The sequence below is a fragment of the Oreochromis niloticus genome, linkage group LG10 (assembly GCF_001858045.2).
Source record: "Oreochromis niloticus isolate F11D_XX linkage group LG10, O_niloticus_UMD_NMBU, whole genome shotgun sequence".
Taxonomy (NCBI): domain Eukaryota; kingdom Metazoa; phylum Chordata; class Actinopteri; order Cichliformes; family Cichlidae; genus Oreochromis; species Oreochromis niloticus.
The window spans coordinates 6267928-6290726 of record NC_031975.2 but is presented as its reverse complement, the minus strand read 5'-3'; the positions used below and the strand labels follow the sequence as shown (position 1 = coordinate 6290726).

Sequence of the window (22799 nt, the reverse complement as noted above, 5' to 3'; positions counted from 1 at the left end):
AACGTAATTATTTCAAAGTCATTTCAAGACTATCGTGTTTGCAAGAATGTACTCATAAATCCTCCCCCGCGGAATAATATCTCTATGCACTACGGCTCTGGCTCCGGAATTTGCTCGAACCAGCACAGCAACGGGAATCTTCTCCGAGCTTCTGATTGGATGACACCGGTTGTTTGTTTGATCAGCGATTGGTTGCTGTGTTACAGTAAGTAACGTTTCATGACAAAGTTCTGGTTATGACTGTTTCTACAGTCATTGGTTATGACAAGAAGGTTAAAACAAGAAGCTTAAACGTGACCTAAATCGACAAACCATTATATATATTTTAGTCCATAGAAGTATAGGCTACGTGTCACATTCAAGCGTCACCGTCATGGATATAGATTGAAAAATAAGAGTTCGCCATGTCAGAATGACTATTCGTATGACTAACACACCGAGACTGACATGTACACTCAGGAATTCTATTCATCTCTATTAGATCTTTCAACCTTTAACAGATGGCAACGCGCTTAGTAAACGTAATAGCAGCTGACGCGACAGCAGGATATTTTAAGGCGGAAGTTGTCCGACCTCATTTATTTTATTTAGCAAGCCATCCTTATTACACTACGCATCTAAAAAAAAATGCATTAATGATAAATAGTCAGGACATCAGTACAAAATAGGCCACCAATGAGATACGATACTGATTATGGGCACACCGCGCATGCATAGATGCACAGTATATGCACACCTAACGTTGATGATAAGCAAGGTTTAGCAGACCTGATGTGCTGTTTTCTGTTGCCAACTTATAGGGATCCTTTACTGTGTAACTTAAAATTAAGTAGCGTATTCAAATGCTAGCTTGGTTTATTTGAATCTAGTTGTTATCAGTGAAAATATGGGCATGAAAGTTACTATAAAATAAAAGCATGACTGGTATGTTTCTCTTCAGTCTGATGATGCACATACACAGACAGGTCATTGTCAAGTCTCCACTGCAAAGATAAACCTGTATGAGGGGTAGAAATTCAACTACATTATCTACATTGCTGAACACAATGATAAATATTTAGTTTCCTCATAAAGTATGATAAAATTATTCAGGCCTCAGAGACATATTGTTATCTTTGTGGCTTGAGCTGAACAGTTCTAACAGCTTTAGTGTAATGCTTCTCTACTTTGTAAGTCCCTTAGGTAATATGACATCTCTTCATTTTGTTTCCATGAGCAACATCAAGAAAACACGAGTTCATCTAGTTTCGGCATGTTGTCAACACCCAGTTGAGACTAGAAAATTCCAACAAGGTAACGTCAGATTGAACATTGTAGGGAATGACTGCAGGGTATTGAGTGATATATCTGTTTAGACATACTGAGCATCTAATTTTTATATTTGCTGGTTTCTAAAGTTTATTTCCAGGACTGTAACTACTGATCAGTGCCTACTTTTAGCGCCCACCACTATTAAAGGTAGCACTGTAAACTAAATCAGCTTAGACTCAGATGGGGCCTTGTGGGTTTCTATTTTTGGGAGTTTGGCTGTAATGCAGCTCTGAGAGCCCTGATTCAAATAAAATATGTATTTGGGTCACAGCATTCTGTTAGCCCACCCCTCTGGCACTGTGTCATATGAAACCCAATTCCTGGTGCACCACGCATTTGCTTTCCAACACAGAGCAGGGCATCTGGCTGATCTAGTTCTGCCTCTGAGGAATGTGTTTGTGCAAGCCTGCTGTACCTCGCCCTGCCCTTTGTTATGTGGACCGTCTCAAAGTGTTCCAGGAAAAGATTGCAAGCAGGAAGTAGGTCTGGTTAACATATAATCAACATGTTCACACCTTGGAAAAACAAGAAATCTGACTTTTATTTTAAATATAAAATGAGCACATGAGTAGCTGTGTTTGAAACAAAAGCTTAGCCTCTGTAGGTAAAAGGTTCTTTATCAATGCAAATGTGGTTCTTATCAGAGCTGCACTTTAATCAGGTTCATTGTTTTCCATGGCAGAATGACTGGAACTTTTGGTTGGGAGCTCCACGTCAGCAAGTTTCACAACTAACATGTGACACCCTTTCAACTTGAACTTTACGTAAGACTTGGATAGGGACATTCTAGCATTTTCCTTCATGTGGCTTAAAAAGGTGAATCCTTCCCAAATCTCATTGTAAATGTATTTATACTGATTCAATTACAGCATGGATCTGGTGAAACATACAGGTGGCTGCCACTGTGGGGCTGTGCGATTTGAAGTCTGGAATTCCCCAGACCTCCATGTTTTTCATTGCAAGTAAGAACAATTAAGAACAAGAATTAATTCAGTGATAAAAACTACGTGGTAATTCTGGAACATAGCCTAAACTTTCAAATATCTTATTCATGCCATGTTGAAGGCATTTCAAACACTGCTGCACATACACTTTAATCCATATGAACTGATATGTTTTCTCCAGTTGCAGCATTTGCACAAAGAAGCAAAATCATCATTTCATTGCGCCAAAAAATCGCTTCACGCTCTTACAGGTAAGGAGCTCTGCTTGAAATGCATTGTTTTATTCAATATACAGTACTGTAAAAGTCTAGAGGCACCCTTATTTTTTATGTATTGCTTCCAAAGGAGCCAGACTCTTTTGTAATTTTTCAAAGTGGTCTTGACCATTAATTCTTCAGGATTTCTGAAGGTTGTCAGAAAGCTGGAATTAATTATTCGCGAAGCCACTTAACACCGTCCTATGAATCATTCAAGCATAAAATAAGATGACCTTTATTAGTCCCACAGGTGGGAAATTTGTTTGGTTGTTTGTTGTAAATAGCACCTAACTCAAGCTGTTAGCTAAAAACATGGAATATCTTGGCATGGTGTGCAGTGTATCCTTAAAAAAATGAGGAAACTGTAAGGTGGAGGACAAAAGAATGACTGGCAGGCCTGTCTCCAGCAGATGAGCAGTATCTGGAAGTCATGTTCCTAAAAAAGAATCCCAGAGAACTTTTCCTGAAGTCTATTTAAATAAATTACAGGAAAGTTCGTCTAGAAGAATTCAGCCTGTGTGGAAGAATAAAGGTGGCTATACCAAACACTGACTTTCAAAGTCATTCAAATCTACTTTTGCCTTATATACCGTGTTTCCATGTATGTTTGCACATATATTAAAATAAATTACTACACCTATTTCATATTTTCCTAGCAAAATAAACAAATTAGAGTTGACTCAAGACTTCCACAGTCCTGGATATTTAAAATGAAGATTGAATTTTAGCATACTTTGTTTTTTTCCATTCTTAGGGTTTGGAAAATCTGACCACGTACACATTTAACACTCATGTTGCAAAACACACCTTCTGTAAAACCTGTGGAGTTCAAAGTTTCTACACACCACGCTCCAACCCAGACGGATATGGTATGACCCTGACAACTCACCAACACACTCGATCCCATGTGTTGTAAACAGAATTCAACACCCTGCTAATGTTTACTCCACACCAAGCAACCCAGTTGTCTCTTTAATGTCATGTTTTTATGCTATTTGTAGCAAACAGAAACTGTATGTTCACAGTGGGATTTGAATGCGAATCAAATGACAAACTTCTGTTATTCATGTCTTCATCTCCATTAGGCATTGCTCCACATTGTCTGGATCCAGGTACTGTGCACAGTGTCACAGTGGAGAACTTTTGTGGGGAGAAGTGGGAAGAAAGTATGCAAGTTCACAAAACTATCAGAGACATGTCAAAACCAGAGGAAAACTAACACTACTGTCATATAAAAAACTTTATTTTTCAATCAGCATGACATCAGAAACATTCAACAGTACTTTCATTGGTCTTTAACCTCCTAAGACCCGAACTCTTCCACGGCATGCATTTTTAATTTCTCTTTGATATTTGGGCATATTGGGGCCCGATGAATGTAAAAACGAAGAATTACCAGATTTTTTTTTTTTTTTACTTTATTTTTGTTTTTAAGAAAAATGAGAGCCACATATGAGGATATTCGTTTAAAATTTCGATAGAACAGTAGCAGTATAATGTCCTCGTAAGTGGATATCAGGCCCTTGTAGAGCAAAATTGAGTATTTTGGTCTAAATAACCCAAAATGTGATGTCCACATATGTGGACGGCAGGTCCTAGGAGGTTAAAGTAAAAGTAAAAGCTTAAATACTCCATATTTTTAATAGAGTGTTGTGACTGAGTCAATAAAAGTTTTTCTGTAACAAAAAAGGATGAGAAGTTTCTTGTATTATTAAATATTATTTAAAAAATAACAGTGTTTAAGAAAAATGCATATCACCTACTGCTATTAACAGAGTATCAAAGACATTTGTAAACAGCTTCTAAATTCCCTGTAGTGTAATAAATGTGGCAATCAGTGCATCAGAGCTTTTAATAGATCTTCAGGTTCTTTGGTCCCTGAGCAATGGTTTGGAATGTGTTTACGAACATGTAGCGTGAGAACGTGATGTAGAGGTAACGAAACCACAGCAGCTGAGTGCGATGGCACAGCATGGCAGCCTGAAAAAAACACAAAGGTGTTTTTAAGGGAGATAACACAACTCTAAGGTTGACATGTTAAAATCTCAAATAACAAACAGCCAGTAGTGGTCCAAACAGCAACACAAGCACCAATGTACTTAGTGTCTTGGCAAGGTCATTTCCATCCTCTTTATCTCTTGCTTTTTCAGCACCTACACTAACACACAAAACTGGGTTCAGTCAGAAATGTCCATGTTTTTGTAAGAAAATCACTTTTTCGTTTAGATTTAGTTATTTTGAAATTGTTAAAGGTTAATACTCGTCAGTCAGTAAACCAGCACAATCTGACTTATAATGGTGCTCTATAATTAATTCTGTTTTTAAAATTAAATAGTTGAATGTACTTTATAATGCCCTTCCTTAGCTGTGTGATGAGGCCTCCAAATTCTCTTTTTATTCTGGTTAGAGTTTTTGCCTTTCTGTGAAAGGAGTCGTCCACAGGAGTTGTTTGTTGTGGGTTTGTGTGGGTGTGCATGCATGGAATTTTTTTATTTTTTATTTTCTTTTGTTTGAACTCTTCCCCACATAAAGGCGGCATTTGACGACCTCCTCTGTACCCCAAATGACAAGTTTTGACACCTCAGTACATATGAATAAAAATGTGGTTTGATGCCGGCTAGAACAGTTTCAGGGTTTTTCTAAGGTGAGCTGCACACACAGTGACAACCCTCGCTAACTTCTGATCTACACCCAGTCATTTTGGTCTAAAAGCAAGGCTAAAATATGATAGAACCACTCATTTCTAAAAGGAGCTTCAAGAGTTACACCTGGCAGGCTTTCAGGGGATAAAAAAATGACGATTATAATCCAAACCAAAGCTGTTGTTTCTGTAATCAGCACAACAAAGAGTTTTACTAATGATCACTTTAACCTATAGCTTGCATTAGGAAACAATGTATTGTTGGAACATCGGTGTGCTGGCTGCTGAACAACAGTCTTTATTAGTAAATGTGCAATAATAATAGTGTGCAATACTCATACACTGATTCTTCATTTTATTACTAAGTTAAGTTACTGTGTTGTGTCGTGTCGTGTTGTATGTAGTGCCGACATGGGACAGTTTTTCCAATTTCATTGTACTATTGTACTATGTATGACTGTGCAATGACAATAAAGAGTTATCTTATCTTATCTTAAATGGAGATATTTTATTGGAAAACATTATTTGTAATAATGATTCCATTAATCATTGTCCAGGATGCATCCTATTCAGATGTCTGAACCACCTTAACTGACTCCTTTCGATGTGGGGGAGTAGCGGTTCTACTATCAGCCCCTCCCAAATGACCGCACTTCTCGCTCTACCTCTGAGAAAGAGTCCAGCCACCCTTTGGAGGATGTTCATCTCTGCAGCTCGTATCTGCAATCTCATTCTTTTGGTCACTACCCAGAGCTCGCGGTCGTAGATCAACCTATAAATCGACAGGTTTGCTTTTATGCTCACTTTCTCGTCACCACTACAGATGGGATGGGTACAGATGGGTACAGCGCGTGCAACACCGCAGACACGCCCAATCTGTCTGTCGATCTCCCGCTCCATTCTCCCCTCAGTCACATTTAACAGCAGTGTCATGTTATCTAATATAACATGAAAACATTTCCAACAGTTTCATGTTAGATAAAATGAAACTGTTGAAAATGATAACAGATAATTGACAAATGTGCTTTTCCTTCAAAAACAGGGACAGTTTGAGTGTTAGTGTAGACTGTACATGATCTTATTAGAGTGTGCACTTCTCAGAGTAGAGAACATAAAGTCCTGCCAACATACAGTCTCTACTTGGAGGCTTACTTTGGCTTGCTTGTAGGCCTTTGAGCCTATAATACAGCAGACACATGAGGGCAGAAACCAGCTGAGGGGAACATCCAAGAAGGAGATGTACTTCCTGAGAAGGCCAACGGTCACCAGGGAGAGCAAAGTGCAGTCTGGGAGAAAAGACAGAGCTGTTAATGTTTTTAAATGCTTACTTCAGAAGCATGCATTTAATGAGGCCATCATCCAGGTGCCACACCAGCACAACATCATCATTTGTGATACAGTTCATTTGAAGTGAGAATGCCTGGTACTGCTATGCTACACAAAAACACAAACTGTCAGTACTTCTTTCAGTTATTGTCTTGTGGCAGAAACACGTGAACCTCAGAGGTTTAGGAAAAGAGCAGGGAGCTTTGTTTTACAGCTGAGTGACGAGGATTAATGTCACTCTGAATTCTCATCTACTTCCCCTTTAGTGTAAGACCAGTCTAACAGCTGAGGTGTAAATTCCTACTAACAAAGAACCACAGTTAATGGCATGCTGCTGGTCAAGATCATCCACTGAGCTCATGTGGGCAAAGCGGATCGACGAGCTTCTACCATAGAAAGAAGTGTGTTTCTGTTTATGGTGTGGGTTCATGATTACCTGAATGTCTGTTTCTTATCACCTCTTTGCTCAAACATTTATGCTTTGGTATGACCTTTGGGTTGTAATGTTTATCAGATAAGCAAATAAGGTTGTGTAGCATGTCCCCCCACCTTACTGTCCTACTTTTCCTTCTACATTCTGTTAGATAGAATTCCCAGAATTTATCACCACGAGAACTTAGAAACCAAAAGTGAAAATCTAGTCATTTTGGAAATTTCTTTAAATTAAAAAAAAAAAAAAATCCTCTTAAAGAGACACAAAAGACATTCTAACATCTGCAGTCAAAAAGTCTTCAGAAGTTTGATGGTACATTCTTATCACATTTAGAGTTTAGGTCCAATTCATTCTTCACGCTGCCACCAACAGACCAGCGCCTTTAGTGGAGATACAATGCTCATGCGGCTTTTAAGAACAGTAGAGGGCGCTGTACATTAAAAAACCAGCCAGTGTACTTTGCATGGTTCTCTGCAAAAACGCAGCTGGAGAGGTGGCGTTTCTCCTGTGAAAGAACGTTGCATTTTAATATAAAGTGCTACCTAAAGCTTTCACGGTGATGAACATATTCACAGCAAGCATACTGTACCGTTTTCACCAAAACAAGCAGGATAAAGTACCCCAAGAATTACTTTTACAGACGACTGTTCTGAGAGTGATCAGTGAATCTAACCCTCCTAAGCTTAGAAGCCTCTTAAAAGTTCTCCCAGTGTCAAACCTACCATTGGGTACTTCTCCAGTGGAAGCGAGATGCCTGTAAGAAAAATAAGTGAACATCAGTGCTGCACACAGAAAATGTCATGGAAGTGGCCACTCTGCGTGTGTGTGTCGAAGGATATATCAAATACTGGAGAGAGGTTTTTGGAAGTTTTCTTCCACTTTCATTTTTTTATGCAATGGTTATTAACATGTTGACAGAAAACGACAGCACACTGTCAAGATTTAGAGGCTGTGAAACTCGCACTCAGCCTCTCCCCCCTTTGTGTTCTAGTCAAATGGGAATTTCCAGATTCGATCTGGAGAGCACAAAACTCAAGGCCCACAGACGAACAGAGAGCCTTATGAGAGAAAAGAGCACAGCTCACTGCGCAGACAGGTAAGTGTGGTACGGGGACTGCGATGTTCTCTTCAGTGTGCAAAACACTTTCTTTTCTTTTTTTTGTTTCAAATCAACAGTCTGATGCAACTTCTTGCTTGGCCGGCCTCTCAAAACCAAAGCTGCCCTCCCACCTCACCACTTCAGGGACAGGATTTACTGTTGCTCGCTGGGAGCAGAGCCGAGTGCCTCTGAGGACTGTGTTTGGATGACCTCTCAGCTATGTAACAGACCAATTCTGGAAAAACATGGTGTGTGTGTGTGTGTACTGGTGGGGAAACATTTGGAACGATGGATGTTGATGTGGGTCCAAATGTTCAGCATTTTCCTGGATTGTGTTTAATGATAGCAGGGTGAGTTGCTTTCTGTGTTTAAGTCACAGAGTATCCCCTCAAAATGGCATCTTTAAGTTAAGGAACTGAAAAAATAAAATAAAAAGGTTTTCCTAATGGCAAAAATCTTAAAGTCTTTCCTGTACCTGACAGCGTTATAGATAGCTATGTGATTGGCATGGCTGCTCACGCCGCTTCCATCAAAGGTCAGCACCTGAAACAACAAAATATGTCACTGTGTGGGTGAAAAGCCAGAGTCTGGGTATCTAGAAGCTGAGGCAAAGGCAGAGAGAAAGATTTTCTTAGGTTTCTGTGTGTGACTGTGGAGGCTTTTTGGCAGCTGACAACTGATATTTAAAAGCCTTTTTTGTGCATGCATGCTTGCACACCAGAGGAAACAGGTGAAAAAAAAAATCAGGTCAAAGGGAAGAGAACAAAACTCAACTAAAAGACTTGAAGTGCTTGCTCTGCTCAGGCGATATTCTACCATGACTTTGCAAACAAGCACAAGTTTAAGCAGCCAAACCCAATATGTTATAAATAACGCGTGATCTTTGCATCTATAAGTGCAAAAACACTTTAACCAAACAAACAACATTATTTAGTTGGAAAAAAGGAAACGGAAGTCTGTTTCCTCGGTGCTTTCCCCTTCTTATATTCATTAGAGAAAATGTTTTCTGTGCGACTGAAGGACTCTTTAAGTTACTTTTTCACTAAAGGTGCTTTTCGCTGTGGCGCGTGACAGGATGGGAGGAGACTGCCTGTTTGTTTGTTATCTTTGATAGCCAAAAAAGATCAGTAGCTAAAGCAGAATAACTCAGTCGTGCTTCTCCATTTTCTACCATGAAGACCCTCACCCGCCGCCATTAATGCTGCTGTACTTTCTGTGACTATTTTTGTCGTTGCTGAGAAAGAAATTGTCCGATTCTCAATTTACATAATTCCCATTAACTAATAGTGCGGAACTGCATTGGGTATGATAAGAATCTCTGCGTACACACAGAGCACAGGCCATTTCCCCCTGGCTTCAAGGAGCCTCAAAATGCAGTCTAGTTAGGACTGAAAAGGATGGCAGCTGACAAGGTTATTATGCAGACCACCGTGAAACTGGGATAATCAACAAGGAAGCTATGGTGCCAAAACACATTGTACAAAGAAAACAATACAGTACGTGTATTTCTAACACATAATGGCGGGGAAATTGTGTGGTGACACCGAACAGGAAATTACACAAAAGCCACTTCTTTGAAAGGCACGAACCAAACACAGAGCGGGGCGTACCATGTTGATGGAGTGAGCTCTTATGTGCTTCAGGATTTCAGAGGAGACCAATGAGACGCTCCATTCTGCTTTGGGATCATCTGGAAGTTTTCTGTAGGGAAAAAAAAAAAAGAAAAAAAAAAGGAAGAAAGGGACTGCGGTTATATATCCAGTTAATATTAAAACAGAGTTATACTTTGTAACCAGTTTGAACATTTAACACAGCTTTCATTAAAAAAAAAAAAAGGGGCTGTTGTAGAATGCAAACATGTGGGAGCGCTGGGAAATACAGAGGTTATGGGTCTGAAGGCCCTTAGTATTGTGTATATCTGAAACGCCTGGAGGCCCTCGTTTCCACAGAGTCCACATCAAACATCACACTTGGCCTGCTGACTCTCTTGGCCCACTAACATGCACACTCCCTTTAGGCTATAAAACGGAAGCACTGCTTTCTATGGTTGTTTAATGTCCTATACTCGAGAGACAGAGAAAAAAAAGAAACACAATATAAACACACTCACTTGCCACTGCATTAGGTACACCTGCTCATTAACATAAATATCTCATCAACTGATCCCTCAGTGTATTTAGGCTTGTAGACACGGTCAAGATGACCTGCAGAAATTCAAACTGAGCATCAGAATGGGGAAGAAATGTGATTTTAGTTACTTTGAACGTGGCATGGTTGTTGGTGCCAGATGGTCATAAACGGCTTACTGTCCGGCATGAGTATCTCTACAGTTTACAAAGAATAATCAGAGAAAATATCCAGTGAGCAGTTGTCCACTGGGTGAAATTTCTTGTTGATGTCAGAGGAGAATGGCTAGAAGACTGTTTGAAGCTGCTAGGAAGGCAACAGTAACTCAAATAAGCACTCATAATAACCACAGTATGCAGAAGAGCATCTCTGAATGCGGTGCATGTTCAATCTTGAAGCAGATGGGCTACAGCAGCAGAAGACCACAATAAGCGCCACCATCCCATGAGCATCGTTTAAATGTCAAAGGCCACCTGAATTTGTTGCTGACCACGTCCATCCCTTTCTGACCACAGTATATTTGTGTTCTGTTGGCTGCTTCCAGCAGGATAACTCATCATGTCACAAAGCTTATATCATGAACTTGACAATGAGTTTACTGCACTCAAATGGCCTCCACAGTCACAAGATCCCAGTCAAACCTTCGAGATGTGGTGGAACAGTAGATTTGCATCCTGGATGTACAGCCGACAAATCTGCAGCACTTGTGTGATGCTGTCATTCTGATATGGACCAGAATATCTGACAAATGTTTCTAGCACAATGTTAAAATTGTGGCATGTCCGTGTACAAAGGCAAAGAAGAAATAAAAATATTTAGAACAGTAGTTTACAGATTGATGTTGTTTTTTCTTTCAAGGGAAACATATAGATAGGGAGATACATCAATGCCATGACATGCTGTTGTGAGACTGCATGGGTGGGGTTGGGTTGGAGGGCTGACTGTGTCATCAGAAGGAGAGGCGTAGGGTCAGGGGTTCACAGATAGTTTAAAACTGTCTGTCATCGAGTGAATGCCCCACTCTGGCACTTGGATACCAGTGACCTACATTTAATAACAGCTGTGTGTATGGACCTGCTTTTGGGCTAAAAGAGAGTAAAACCAGAGTGAGATATTCATGATGCATTATTCTCACTGCTGCATTTAATCGTTTATTACTCAAAACATTTCAACATCAAAACATTGAATGACTCTCGATAACTGTAGCTGTGCGAAAGCCGTGAGAGGAAGGAGGAGCGAAGTAAAAAAAAAAAAATGAACAAAAAAAGATAAAAGACACCTGACCTTTCTCAAGCAGGATGCAGGCTGAGTGTCACCTTTGCCATGGCAACAGTGCAAAATGTCCTAAAGTAACCTCCCCAGCTCCCTTTTGTAGCTTTGCATGTGGATGTCTAATTGCTTGCAGGCATCTGTATGCAGTTGTTGAACTTTGGCCCACTAAAGGGATTCTGTGTGTGTGTGTGTGTGTGTGTGTGTGTGTGTGTGTCAGAGAGGGCTTGTTTAGTCTGGTCACATGGACCACAGGTCTACGCAACTGCCAGACTTCTGTCCACACAGTCAGATTATATGTCCTGCTGGGAATGGCTGAGATGCCACTACGCGCCAATTGTACGCCCCTAATATCCCCATGTAATAAGGCAGTTACAACTATAGTAACAACACTAACTTACACGTGATGTTTCATGATAATTTACAGACATGTGCGGCTGCAGGTATGGCCAATATTCACCCATATTTAACTACTTATAAGGCAGAAAAAGAACCATGATAGAATAGATGTGTGCTATTCACCATGGAAATTATTATCTTACTGTTGTTTTGGAAGTAATTTGTGCAGAAAAAGAGGGATTTAATGTGACAAAATTCAAAATTTGTTGTTGGCTGCAAGGTTCGGTGAATGGAAAACTAACAGTGTGACTACACAGAGGCCGGTCTGTGCTGCTGACAAATGAATCTTGAGTAAAAGTATAGCCAGAGGTCAGTGGCAGGGCTGGAACATCTCATCACGGTTTACTTGGCCCTGCCATGAGCTTATAAATCAGCCAGGACTATTTTTAACCACTGATCAATGTATATTTAATGCTTGTGTGTGGATATGCTGTCTCTGCTGTGAGTACCACTTTCCTTTTCTGAAACTTGTGAGAAGCTCTGTGTTTACATGACTACAGAGAACTACACTATTCCAATTGACAACAGATGCTATTAGTTGATTGTTTACTTCTGCGAGAAGCTTTCAGAGTACACGTGAAATATGTTAACAGGGAAGTACAATTATTGAAGTCACAAAGAAATGAGGTGAGCCAGACAGAGTGAGACTTCACTTTAGTCTGATGGATAATGTAATGAAGAAGCAGAATGGCTGGATTTGTGCAGCGAGCAGCTATAATCAAGTTCCAGGGAGCAGACAGAGGTCATGCCGGAGCAAGTGGAGAGGCAGCAGAGCGTGCTCAGATTGAGCTTGATCACAAAGGCCCCAACATGCACCGGGGCCCCTAGATACTGTCAACACAGCTGTCCTATTCAGTGTGCACTAAAGGGAAAATCATAATGTAAAGAAGAAGGCGCATATTATTCCTGTGATCTTGGAGAACACTGATACAGTTGTGAGTGAGTACCACCGAAATCTGACATATAAAAAAAACACAATCCTACGGCCTTCTTAAAAAACAGAAAATCCAACAGGGCCCACCCAATCTTAACTCTTCACTCTAATCAAAGTACAAGAGAGAGTGATGTATTTTCTTAAAAAATGTAATTCAAAAAACATAAACAACAGAGGCCGTAGGTTAAAAATTGCTAAAGCTATCTAGTCACATGCAAAGTGTTAAGGCCATTGTGTGACTCACCTGCCACTGGGGCACAAACTTCAATAGAAGAGCAATAAATTTAGGTCAGAGTAATGAGTAATATCACAAAATCACTACCTCCTATTACCAGTTATAATGTAAGTAAATACATTTATATAACTACAGGCCACCTGCAGTACCGTTGTAGCCCACCAGGAGGCCCCACCCCAACTTTTGAGAATCACTGATGTGGACGTAAAGCCACACTAGAAGTGCCAGAAATTGCAGTTCTTTCTATTTGACACTTGAGGCTTCAAAAGCGAATCATTCCAATAAATATGGAAATAACCATATATAACCATAACCATACTGAAATAACCAACTTCAGAGATGAAACTGATATGTTTACAAGCTGATCTAAAAATGATATTGGTTGTCATTGCCAAGTTTCCCATTTGTAACAACTGATGACTTCCTATAAGCAAGCACTTGGTGACAGTGAGAAGGAAAAACTCCCTTTTAACAGGAAGAAACCTCGGGAACAACCAGGCTCAGAGGAGGGGCAGCCATCTGCTGTGACCAGTGGGGGTTATTATGTGCAATCAGCACGTTATTTGTGTTAGTTAGCTAGTGGTTGCATTACAAAAGGAGCCACATTGAACAAAAACCAACAAAAACGCTGTGGCTCTAAACATCAGCTATTTTCCCCAATGACTAAAGCATATGGGATCAATGTTTCACAGCTGGAGGGACCAAAAACAGAAGAATTGTAATATTTCTTCATATCCTTTGGATCTTTCCCAATCCTCTCTAATATAACACAGCAACTTTGTGAAAAAGGCTCAAAAATTACTGAGAGGCTGAACCCAAGTATGCATAATTTTTCTGACACATTGATGTACAAAATAATTCACTTATTAAAACCTGCACAAAATAATCAACCAATTAAATAAAACATTCTGCTCACTTCCCCCCTTACTTCCTTGTTTGGAGGGGATCAGGTGCTTAATATCAGCTATCAGTATCACTCCCTATACCCATCTGACAAACCACAAAATGATCGCCAAACATACAATTTTATTTTAGTGAGATATACAATGACATATTTGTGTTCACATGAGTATCCAATATTTATGAATATTAGAAACACACCTCAATATAAAAAATAGACACCCCCCGCCCCCGCAGTTATAAAATTAGGCAAACGTGAACATTATAGGTTTAATGCGGCTAACAGATGTGCACAAATAGACGCACACTGATCCTCCTATTCAAATCGTAGAAAAAAGCCTCTAAATCTGATGGCTACATAGCCCTATCTTTGCTGAGATTATGCCTAAAAGATAGCACTGTCTGTGTAATTGAGCACTATTTGACTATTGTGTGTTAGATTTCAAGCTTTGAACTTGAACGGAGGGGCTTAAGAGCAAAAAGCCAAAGACTGGCTAGCTGTGTACAGACACGCCAAGGAAAAAACATTTTGGAATGACCTACATTAGCAGTGCTTAGAGCGTGGCCAAAATGTATCCCACAGTCCTTGGCAGTTGGCTTCAGCAGACATGGACAAGAGGAGGAGGGGTGGGATAGATCGAGAGAGCACGAGAGAGGCAGACTGTCAGAGAGTGGAACTCGGGCTCTTAAAGTGCTGATTAGGTGTATGTTTTGGGCAAACAACAGAATACACAGAAAGGGAAAATGGGCTACACTCCAGTTCAGCAGAAGTGCAGAGAGCCCTAAGATCAAAGTTCAGCTATATTCTGTGTGCACAAGATGATAGAATGGGAAGTGTGTGCATGTGTGACACACACACACACACACACACACACACACACACACACACACACACACACACACACACACACACACACAAGCAATGCTCTCCAGGGCAGACAATCTGGGCAGTCTGCCAGCTTATTACTGAGTTCCAGGTTAGTGCCAGAGTTCATACAGCTCTCCTGGTGAGCCAACATGGAGACACTCACATGTAGGCAGCCCTGATGTTCTTAGAAACTCAAAACATTTTCAAGAAAAGCTGCACAGTTGATCCACAGGAGAGGGGAAAACAATACCCTTTACCATTACCTTTTCTGTGTAACTTCACCTCACCAGCAGGCAGAGACAGACGACTTTCATTTGGTGACTAAAATCCTTATGATGCAAAGCTTTTGCTTCTATTGTGCTTTTAGCTGTAGCATAACCTGTTCTGTGTTTCTGCAACAAAACTGGAATGCATGGGCATCTTTCTGCAAGAAAATTGTTGTGCCACCAAAGAGTGACACAGTTCTTTTTAACCCCTGCCTCCCCGAGACACACGTTTTTATAGGTTTTCCAGTGGAACTAGCATTACTAAAAGGATTACCTCTTACACATCACTGAACCTTAAATGGACGTAAATATCAAGTTTTGAACACAATACTGAAGAATAAAGGGCTTTATTTAGGTCACGTTCCATTTTATATAATTAAATTCTGTACTCAGGAGAAAAATATCATCATGCAACTAACATGATAAAACTTCCAACAAATACTTTCAGCTCAGGTACAGACATCCCAGAGTGCCTAGTTATTTTTTCCCAGGGATCGCTAACTAATCCTTTGTGACTGCTTAAACAGTCTGATTGATTGCTCAGGGTGTACAAACAGGCAAATGTTCTTCTAAAGACTTTCAAAAGTAACAAAAAAGATACTTTAATGATAATTTGTTCTATAAATACTTGACTTTTTCAAAGATGCATATTTAAATAGATCTGTATATACAAGCTGTAAACGGATAAAAGGATCAATAGACTGATTCCATGATGGAATTTTTAAGGTCTTTAAAGAGCTTTTTTTCCCGCAGGGCTGACCCATCGCTGCCTCCAGGGCCTACTCATATATTAACCCTGTGACACAAAGGTAATATATCAGGTCAGGCTACATCAGAGCTGTCACAGTGAGAATGGGAGGGTTGTGATTTGTGGTCAACTCTCTTATTTGTTCTTATAGACACTGGTTGGCAGGGAGGGGGGTGATGAGCTCCAGCAGGAACACATGCTGAGACCTGACTCCTTAACTGAAGGCAGCATACATCAATGGACAACGCACACATCTGTATATTTAGTGGCACAAACTCCCTGATTGTGAAAAGCAAAAAACGGAATGACTGTTATTTTTATGTTGCATGCTTGGGGTAGATGGCTTCTTACTTGTGGTTTACTATGATGATTCTGGAGGCTGGTATCCCCAACACGGCACAGCTGTTCAGAAGTTCTTGTTTACGCTGAGCTCCTTGATTGTAGTAGTTTCCTGCGTAACATGTAGAGGTCACAATAGATGTTAGATATGGTATTCCTCTCAGTAGATTATGTATAATTAGCAGTTTTTATAGTTTTAAATATGGGGGTGGCGTACAGATGGCCTCTGGAACAGGACTGGGGTTTCCCAAAGAGAACTCTGAACAACAGCCATGTTTCCTGTTCTTGTACCACTTATTGGGAAGCTTTGATTGCACTTCTGGTACCTGACAACTTGTTTTTAACTTAAGCAGTGCTTGTCACAAAGGATGCAGGCTTAAGGTAGGTACTAAAATCATTAAAAATTCAAAAACAAAGCAGGAAGAAAACAAAAAGAGGGATGAGCCACACAGACAACAGGAAGGTGCGCAAAGACATACAGAAAATGAACAACAGTTCACAACATTAAGGGTAACGTCTAAAAATCCATGAAAAAAAGACTATGAAGGTACATCGATGTTCTCTTTCAGTTGTTCTTATACTTTTTTAATAATATTTCAAACCAAATTGCAAAAAGGTTGGGAATGCTGTCTGAAATGTGAATGAAAACAGAATGCAATGATTTGCAAATCTCCTAAACCCAAATTTTCCTCACTATAAAACACAGGTAATATATTATATGTTTAAATAGAGGGATTTCAAATTTTACAAAATTTACAAAACAAATTTCCCACGTGTGGGACTAATAAAGGTTATCTTATCTTATCTTATTTTACTATTTAATGAAAAATATCAGCTCATTTTGAATTCGATGGCAACAACATGTCAGAAAAACGTTGGAAGGGGGCAACAAAGGGGTAAAAATGTAAGTAGTTCTAAAAAAACTAATGGAGAAACAAACTGCAATTAATTAGGTTAACTGGCAAGAAGGAATGAATGTGGTTGGGTATAATAAAAAATATTAAAGAGGGAGTTTCTCTGAAGTAAAGATGAGCAGAGCTTCCATTGTCTGCAAAACTATGTTTTCAAATTGTGAAACAATTTCAGAATAATGTTGGTCATCATAAAATTATGAACACTTCAAATATGTCATCATCTACAGTACATAATATCATTAAAGATTCAGAGAATCTGGAGAAATCTCTGTGAGCAAAAGCCAGCACAGGATGCTTGACCCTGAGACAGCATTGCTTTAAAAACAGGCACGATTTTGTTATGAAATCACTGCATTTGATCAGTAACACTTCCCGAAACCCTTCTCTGTGAACACAGCTCACTGTGCCATCACCAAATGCAGGTTAAAGCTCTAACATACAAACAAGAAGCCATATCTGAATGTTGTCCAGAAACGCAGCTGTCTTCTCTGGACCAAAGCTGATTTAAAATGGACTAAGGAAACTTGGAAAGTTACTGTGATTACTGCTTGTTGTTAAAAGAAAAAGAGGGGATGGTGCACAGTGATAAACATTGCCCTGTCCCATTTTTATTGAGAAATCTTACTGCCCTCATATTCAAAGTGATCTTTTTTTAAAGTGCATATTTTCTCAGCTTAAACATCTGATATGTTTTCTATGTTCTATTATGCGTAAAATATGGTTTTGAGCTTAGCAAATCATTGAATTGTGTTTTAGCTTACATTTTACACAGCATTTTAACTTTTTCGGGAATTGGTGTTGTACTCCTGGAAGATGCATGAGCAGTTGGTACTCTTGTAGTGGAATAACTGCTGGAAAATTAAGGAGCTCCTGAATGTCTGCAGAGCATTGCATGCACTCAAAAGGGATGGATAAACCATTAAATGTGCTTAAAGTTACGGTTTGTTCACTCATTTCTCCTTTGCCTGGATCTGCTCTGTGTGCATACATTTATGTTGGATTTGGGGGGTGGTGGCAAGTAAGAACAACAGGGAGCAGAGGAGAAAAACTAGTGTGACCCTAACTGACAGTAAAAAAAACAAACAAACAAACAAACAAACAAAAAAGTGGCTACAAGTCTTTAATTGGTCTATATATAAATATACGGTTCTATCCGATTAGCAGGTAGGACCATTTTTCATTTTAATTTTCTGTACCTTTATATTGTTTTTTTTTTTCTTGAGTATGCAAATATGAGTGTGTTGTCACCGTACCTTCAGACAAACAGAGCAAATGAACGGTGGCATTTAATTCAACGAGTCGTATGATCGTTGGCGCGAAGAACATACACTCGTCATCCGGATGCGCAGTTACGACCAGAGCCCTGATATTCTCGCCGTTTGTTTCTCTGCTTGGTGGAGCGTTCAATGCACGCTTCAATGACTTCACCAAAGTCCGCCGATGTCGAAAAAAAATGCATTTTATCAAAGCCAAATAGGACAAAATTATGATGAGAGCCATGTACAAAGTCATTATTTTGACCGTTACCGCATAAAATCCGTGTAAAGACAAAAGCCCGAAGTGTAACTGGTTCCATGTGTAAAAAAACAAAACAAAAAACAAAAACCTAAAAAAACACCCCCGTGCAGTCTTTTAACTGTTCCTAAAGTTAGTCGTTTATTAATTAACTCAACAACTGGAAGTATAACTCAATTCAACAAGCATGGGTTCACATGTTTATTCCCACGATTGCCTTATTTTTTGTACTAATTGCAGTCTCGGTGACTTTTATTTTCGTTTCACTTTAATGAGAGCGCGAAACAGAATAATTTTCTGGCTTGTCTGAATAAATATAAGAAGGAAAACGTTTATATCGTTGTATAAATTGAGAGAAATGATCGTTTCTGAAAAGTGAAATAAAGAAAAAAACACTGAGAACATTACCGTGTTTGAGGGGAAGATTTAGTTGTCACACCATTACATTGTCCTTGCAGATATATAACAATCCAAAATAATATTTTAAAGTTCTTCGCAAAAAATGGCCTTTGGCGGCCACTTGCTCTGTTTTCTGCAGAGTCTAGTTTTATTCGTATAAACATATATTTAAAGGACTAGATATACCCTGGGGATTAATTAATAATAAGGGGAATCTTTTTTTACTCTGCCAGGACATCGACCGACAAATGCGGCGCAGCCTTCAGACTGCACAGTCGTCCACAGCCCATAACCCGCGGATTTACAATCAACTATTGCCACATATTTCTGCACAGGGAAACCTTTCTCTGCCATCGATATATTTTCTTATAATGAGGTAAGTAAAAATAGTTATCATGCAGCACATCAACATGCCTAATTAGCACGCTATTTAAGCGCCCCGGTCTACGCTGAAAATCTGCCTTGCAAGATGGCGACGTGGTTGAGATTTCAAAGGTGAAATACGGCTAACTTAGCAAGCTAGCGACAACAACAGCAACATCTTAAACGCCACTACACTAAGCTAAAGCGTTAAAGTACCTCATATTTTAAAATTGACCTTTATTGTCGTGCACGTTTTTGGCGCATTTCCGGAGATGCTCTCTGTTGTAGAAATAACCCCATCCCCCCGATCAAGATAAGCTACAAATTCAGTTGCGTTTATGTGACAGTGTGGCGTTAAAAGGCAACAATAACAACGTACAACAGCATTATTTCACCATGCATGCCTGTAGCTGAGGCCAGGGTGGTCACCACCACTGCTCGGTTAGCGTGGAAATTATCAGAGGGACCACTGTAAATAATTTACTTGCCAACTTTACCTAGAACTTTACCGCGATACGACGAAAGCTGATCAAAGTAGGATTTTTTTTTTTTAATTCTGCAGATGTAACGACCCCAATCCGCTCGAATAGTACAATTAAGACGCTGAGAACACCCAGGAGCATCATTTTCGTTTAGCTGCCATATTACATTATTTTAAAGTGTTGCGAGAGATCCAAGAAATGACTCCCATCATGGGTTTGTTTGCAAGTTACACTAACATAAACTACGCTACACTACAACTGAGAACGAGGCTATAGTCAGGCCCCTAAGAAGTAGAGTTCCAGATTGTAATGCGAAGCATACCTATGTCATTATTATTATGCTCTGGTTTTAGAAAATATCGCATTAAGAAAAGTTTAAGTGATTTAATGCCCTGAATGAAGCACTGTAACAGACGTGCATTCTGGAGCCCAGGTGGTTAGCTGTTTCTTATTTAGAGGACACGTGTTAATACTTTTAAATTATTTTGAATTATATATAGAAGTATATGACTTCCCTAGTTTTATCCGTGCGACTTTAATTAAATAGTTGCCAGTTTTGTGTGTCAGCTATGCTTGTAAATAGAAGGTCATCGCCACATGCTGCGATTCAGTTTTTTCAGAACAATAAAATGGTAATATTTCAGGCAGCTGTGGGGCTGCTGGGATCTCTTTTAGCAGTTTCTCTTATTTCATTTACCGCCAAACATTTTGACCTGTAATTATTGAGCTGATTTGTTCTACCTGAGTTTGGCTCAAAGCCAGAAGGTGCTGTTGAAAATGAGGCTGAGCCTTTTATAGATTTAAGAACCACATTCACAGACTGTCTGGTGCTGGTTTTGTGGAGATGATGATGATGGACACATTTGTCACTGCATTTAGGGTTTACAAAGGGAGCCATGAAAGTTCTTTTTTTATTTGTTTTTATTAAAAACAAACAAACACCAGCAATCACCAGTTGGGTAACGGTTATAACTGTATAATCCAGTGATTTGTGTTTGCAGTAAACTAGCATGCAGACTAAATTAGTTTTAGTTCATCAGTATAGTGCTGACTGCTGAATAGTGCCGTCATTATTACTGCAAGAGGATCCTGCGCTATTAGCCCATCATTTTTAATTTTTTTGTACATGCACTATATATACATACTCTGCATGCAAACACTTTAAATTTTCAGGAAAAGCACATTCAGAAATGGCTTAAAATTTCTATCAGTCATTCATTATTTTGAGTTTTGTTAGCAGTGTACCTATTTATAGCCTGTATCTGTAGAATATTAAACAAGCTTGTACTTGTTTATGGCGAGTCATATCGTGTAATCTATGATATTGGCACTGTTGTCACACATGGCAGATTTTCCTTGTGTCTTGCAGGCCTATTGTTGATGTGTGTTGTTTTTATCCATAAATATTTAGTCAAAATACAAAATTTTGTGCATTAGTTCATTTGGAAAGTACTAGAGTATCTGGTCTCTATGATTTGTTATTAGAGAGAAGACACTCATGAGAAAGGGTCACAATGCACCCTGGCTCGGTCCTGGCTCTTGTTCTTTGTACGATGCTTGACTAATTGAGGGTGACAGGATTCTGTGCAGCCAAAACAAACTCACTAATTTTCCTCTGAATCTTCCTCTGTTATAATCTGATTTCAGTGTAAATAAAGACATGGAGGCAGTAAAGTAGTATGAATACACCTGTGACTCAAAGTAGCTGAAATAGACCCTCGCAAATAAGTAGTTTTTTTCCCTACAGTCAGTATTTTCACAATAAAATGTCAATAAAATTCCTTCATCAAACCACCTGTTCACCAACCTCCACCTCTCTCTTTTTTTTTAACAGTGATGCCTGCAGCAAGGCCGGGTCTGTATTTATTTTAAAGCTTAAGTTACTAAATATTTTACAGATTTAGGTTATTAATCTAAAATATAGAGCAGCATGGTGGAGTCATGGCTAGCACTGTCTCCTCACAGCAACAGGGTTCTGGCTTGGAGTCTTGTTCTGTGTGGGTTCACTTCGGGTACTCTTAACAGTCCAAAAACATTAATTGGCAATTGGCCGGAGGTGTGAAAGTTTTTTTTCTTCTTTTCTTTAAAAGCCATATGATAGATTGCTGACTTTTTGAGAATGTAAACACAGTCGTCCATGACCCTGAATGACCCTGACAAGCGGAAGCAAATAGATGGAGTGAATATAAAATCAAAGTTTAGAAATAGGGTATGCTGAATTATGGATCATGTCAGCAAAACAAAATTACAAATACATAATTACATTATCTTTACTACTGAAACAAAAAAACACAGGCTGCTACTTCCTTTTTTTTTTTGCATGTCTTATTTTTTTGGCATGTATTATTTTTGTTTGTGCTTATAGCACATTTGTACATTTCTTTTTTTCCTCTTTAACAGTTGTATTTGATTGTATTTCAAACATCATTTAGGAATTTTACTCTTTTATTGTAGAATATAATAATTACATGTTTCAATATCTCTGCTTCAGATATTGATATAAAAGCAATCTTCAAGATTTTTGCCCCCACATAACATTACTAGGTTGATACAATAAAATCAGTTTAGGAATATCTAAATATTGGTGGCCTTTTTTCTTAGTGATTTTGAATCTGGGGGCATTTTTGTATGTTTGAGCTCCCTACACATTACACAGTCTAAAACAAAAGATTTAGGTTAATACAAACAGTCATAAATCAGGTTAATTGAATTGTCCATATCTGAAGTGGCCATCTTTGTGTTTTCATCCACAGAAAGATCTTTGTAATGTTTTCTAGAACTGCAGCTGTAATGGAAAGACAAATATGTTTTATGCTTTAGTTGTTTCAGACCATTCCTACATTTATTTTGTTTAAAAGCTGTGGCTTAAACAAATGCCTGGATAAATAATAATGTTAGGGTTATAATTATTTTATTTTGGGGTACGTTAACTTCATTACTTACACTGGAAATGAGGTGATTTTTGATCAAAGCCAAAATTCTCCTCACAGATACTTTGTTGTTCATATAAATAGGTCTTAATCAGCCTGA

The 22799-nt window shown here is 39.0% G+C and overlaps 2 protein-coding genes and 1 long non-coding RNA gene across 8 annotated transcripts in view; 2 read left to right on the top strand and 1 right to left on the bottom strand.

Moving 5' to 3' along the window:
* Positions 1 to 79: 79 nt before the first annotated feature.
* On the top strand, positions 80 to 2075 carry LOC109199063 (uncharacterized). 2 transcript variants are annotated; one of them, XR_002059553.2, is made up of 4 exons: positions 80 to 205; positions 1217 to 1293; positions 1664 to 1790; positions 1994 to 2075. It is a non-coding gene; the product is annotated as an uncharacterized LOC109199063 (long non-coding RNA). The 2 variants fall into 2 exon arrangements; XR_003222036.1 differs by lacking the exon at positions 1664 to 1790.
* Positions 2076 to 4315: 2240 nt separating this feature from the next.
* On the bottom strand, positions 4316 to 18761 carry pigl (phosphatidylinositol glycan anchor biosynthesis, class L). The gene is made up of 7 exons (XM_003456162.5): positions 18264 to 18761; positions 16109 to 16208; positions 9622 to 9712; positions 8487 to 8554; positions 7635 to 7666; positions 6306 to 6439; positions 4316 to 4492 (listed from the first exon to the last, which is right to left on the bottom strand). Exons 1-7 carry the CDS (start codon positions 18520 to 18522, stop codon positions 4364 to 4366), a joined length of 813 nt encoding a protein of 270 aa, XP_003456210.1. The 5' UTR covers positions 18523 to 18761; the 3' UTR covers positions 4316 to 4363.
* A 385-nt stretch (positions 18762 to 19146) lies between these two features.
* ncor1 (nuclear receptor corepressor 1) overlaps positions 19147 to 22799 on the top strand; it is a 61039-nt gene continuing 57386 nt past the window's right edge. For 4 of the 5 annotated variants that reach the window (XM_013264651.3, XM_013264650.3, XM_005460872.4 and 1 more), the window contains exon 1: positions 19147 to 19300. The gene's annotated coding sequence lies outside the window, so the exon portion shown is untranslated. The remainder of the gene's footprint in view (positions 19301 to 22799) is intronic. The other variant, XM_005460873.4, reaches the window with a different exon arrangement.

Coding starts and splice junctions, on each gene's coding strand:
- pigl (XM_003456162.5), bottom strand. CDS start 18,522: ATGACTTTGTACATGGCTCTCATCATAATTTTGTCCTATTTGGCTTTG. Junction 16,209..18,263: donor TTTGCTCTGTTTGTCTGAAG/GTACGGTGACAA, acceptor CATGTTACGCAG/GAAACTACTACAATCAAGGA. Junction 6,440..7,634: donor CACTGGAGAAGTACCCAATG/GTAGGTTTGACA, acceptor CTTTTCTCCCAG/ACTGCACTTTGCTCTCCCTG.